Source organism: Microtus ochrogaster, linkage group LG4 (assembly GCF_000317375.1).
Source record: "Microtus ochrogaster isolate Prairie Vole_2 linkage group LG4, MicOch1.0, whole genome shotgun sequence".
Lineage (NCBI taxonomy): Eukaryota > Metazoa > Chordata > Mammalia > Rodentia > Cricetidae > Microtus > Microtus ochrogaster.
In genome coordinates, this window is record NC_022030.1 from 18,624,576 (window position 1) to 18,626,799 (window position 2,224).

At 50.0% G+C, this 2,224-nt stretch overlaps 1 protein-coding gene across 1 annotated transcript in view; it reads left to right on the forward strand.

Annotated features, from left to right (window-relative positions):
• Crx (cone-rod homeobox) overlaps positions 1-1,018 on the forward strand; it is a 5,257-nt gene extending 4,239 nt beyond the window's left edge. The window contains exon 3 of the mRNA XM_026786539.1: positions 371-1,018. Coding sequence (XP_026642340.1) covers positions 371-1,018 — 648 coding nt within the window. The remainder of the gene's footprint in view (positions 1-370) is intronic.
• Positions 1,019-2,224: the final 1,206 nt, after the last annotated feature.

The following is a 2,224-nucleotide window of genomic DNA, read 5'->3' on the forward strand; positions in this document are numbered from 1 at the left end:
ATTTATTTATTTATTATGTATACAATATTCTGTCTGCGTGAATGCCTGCAGGCCAGAAGAGGGTACCAGACCTCACTACAGATGGTTGTGAGCCATCCTGTGGTTTCCGGGAATCGAACTCAGGACCCTTGGAAGAGCAGTCAGTGCTCTTAACCTCTGAGCCATTTCTCCAGCCTGGTGCATGTAGGTTTCTGTGTGCATGTGTACGTGCATGATTGGATGGGTATACCGCTCACGGACAGAGCTGCCCCGTTGTTGGGTGCAGAGAGGTGAAGTGTGCCTCTTTCTGTCAGCCTTGTCTTCCCTTGCCACCTGAGGACTCAGCTCTTTTCCCAGTTTATTCACGCTCATCTTCACTCTCTCCCTCTAGGTATGGTTCAAGAATCGCAGAGCGAAATGCAGACAGCAGCGGCAGCAGCAGAAACAGCAGCAGCAGCCCCCAGGGGGACAGGTCAAGGTTCGCCCTGCGAAGAGGAAGGCAGGCACATCCCCACGGCCCTCTGCAGATGTTTGTACAGACCCTCTGGGCATCTCAGATGCCTACAGCCCATCTCTGCCTGGTCCCTCAGGCTCACCTACCACAGCAGTGGCCACTGTGTCCATTTGGAGTCCAGCCTCGGAGTCTCCTTTGCCTGAGGCCCAGCGAGCTGGGCTAGTGGCCTCAGGGCCCCCTCTCACCTCAGCCCCCTATGCCATGACCTATGCTCCTGCCTCTGCTTTCTGCTCTTCTCCCTCCGCTTATGCGTCTCCAAGTTCCTATTTCAGTGGGCTGGATCCCTACCTTTCTCCCATGGTGCCCCAATTAGGGGGTCCGGCTCTCAGCCCTCTCTCAGGCCCTTCTGTGGGGCCATCTCTGGCCCAATCCCCCACTTCCTTGTCAGGCCAGAGCTATAGTACCTACAGCCCCATGGACAGCCTGGAATTCAAGGACCCCACCGGCACCTGGAAATTCACCTACAACCCCATGGACCCTCTGGACTACAAAGATCAGAGTGCCTGGAAATTTCAGATCCTGTAGAAGAGGCTTCCTGTTCCCCCTTCCAACTGAAGCACCCTCTCTGGGCTCCGTCTGCCTCCTCCAGCTTAGATTCCAGGAGAGTAGCCCCCAGGAAGGGACAGGAAGTAGCAATCCTGCCAAAGGTTGTGGACAGTCAGCCTCAGGTTCAGTCCAATCTCAGCTTCATCAGAGAGCCTAGCCCCTGTACAGCCTACCCCATCAATGAAAGAGGCTCTTGCCTCTCCTGAGCAATCAGTAGATGTCATGATTGTGATGTGTATGTCTGCTGCTTTTTCAAAGACTTCAGTAAAGGTGCTTAGAATGTGCTCCAGAGAGAAAGGAAATCTGTCTTGCAATTTACCTGGAGAATGTTTAAATCAGAACTCACGGTGCCCTAAGCCAGGTGTGCTGACTCAATGTTTATAATCCTACAATGGAAGAAACTGAGGCAAGGGGGATTTCTGGGAATTTGAGGCCAGCCTAGGCTCCAGAGTGAAACCTCTAAATTCACTTGGAAATTTTTATACAGTTAAAGTTAACAAATGTCAAGCTTACATGGTAGATTTAAGGGGTTGTCCATTTGATTTATGTGTATATATGATTTATGTATCTGTATGGATATTACAGGCATGTGCCACTAAAGTGAGCTGGGAGGCTGTGTCTTGGACAAAAGCAAAATGCAAAAGAAGATTGATATGAATATTTGGGAGGACTTAAAGATGACTAGAATGTACTAGAACCTAGTCACCAGTTCCCAGGTGAGATTGCGGGGGCACCAGTGCTGCGGTCTTCCGGATGTCTGTAGAAATTGAATCTCATCAAGAGGATGGAAGCCCAGTTCATGGGCCCACCTTTTAGATGTCTACAGAGTATGTCCAATATATATTTCATAAGCCAGGAGTGGTAGCACACACTTGGTCACCACAGGGAGGTGGAGGCAGGGGGAGTAAGAGTTCAAGGTCATCCTTATCTCTATTGCAAGTTTGAGGCCAGCCTGGGCTAACACTCTCCCTTCCTCCTACAAATCCCACATTCCAAGTCATAAGACTGACCAGGAAAACGGCTGTAGATTAGGGGACCAGGAGTCCCCCTCATTTGATGTTAGCTTCTCTGTTCTGTTCCCTTTTTTCCCCACTTTCTGGCCTTTCAGGTCTCCCTTCCCTGGCTACCCAGAGTGAAACTGATTAAAAATGTTAGATCCCACTCAAATTTGAGTGATTTTTTTTC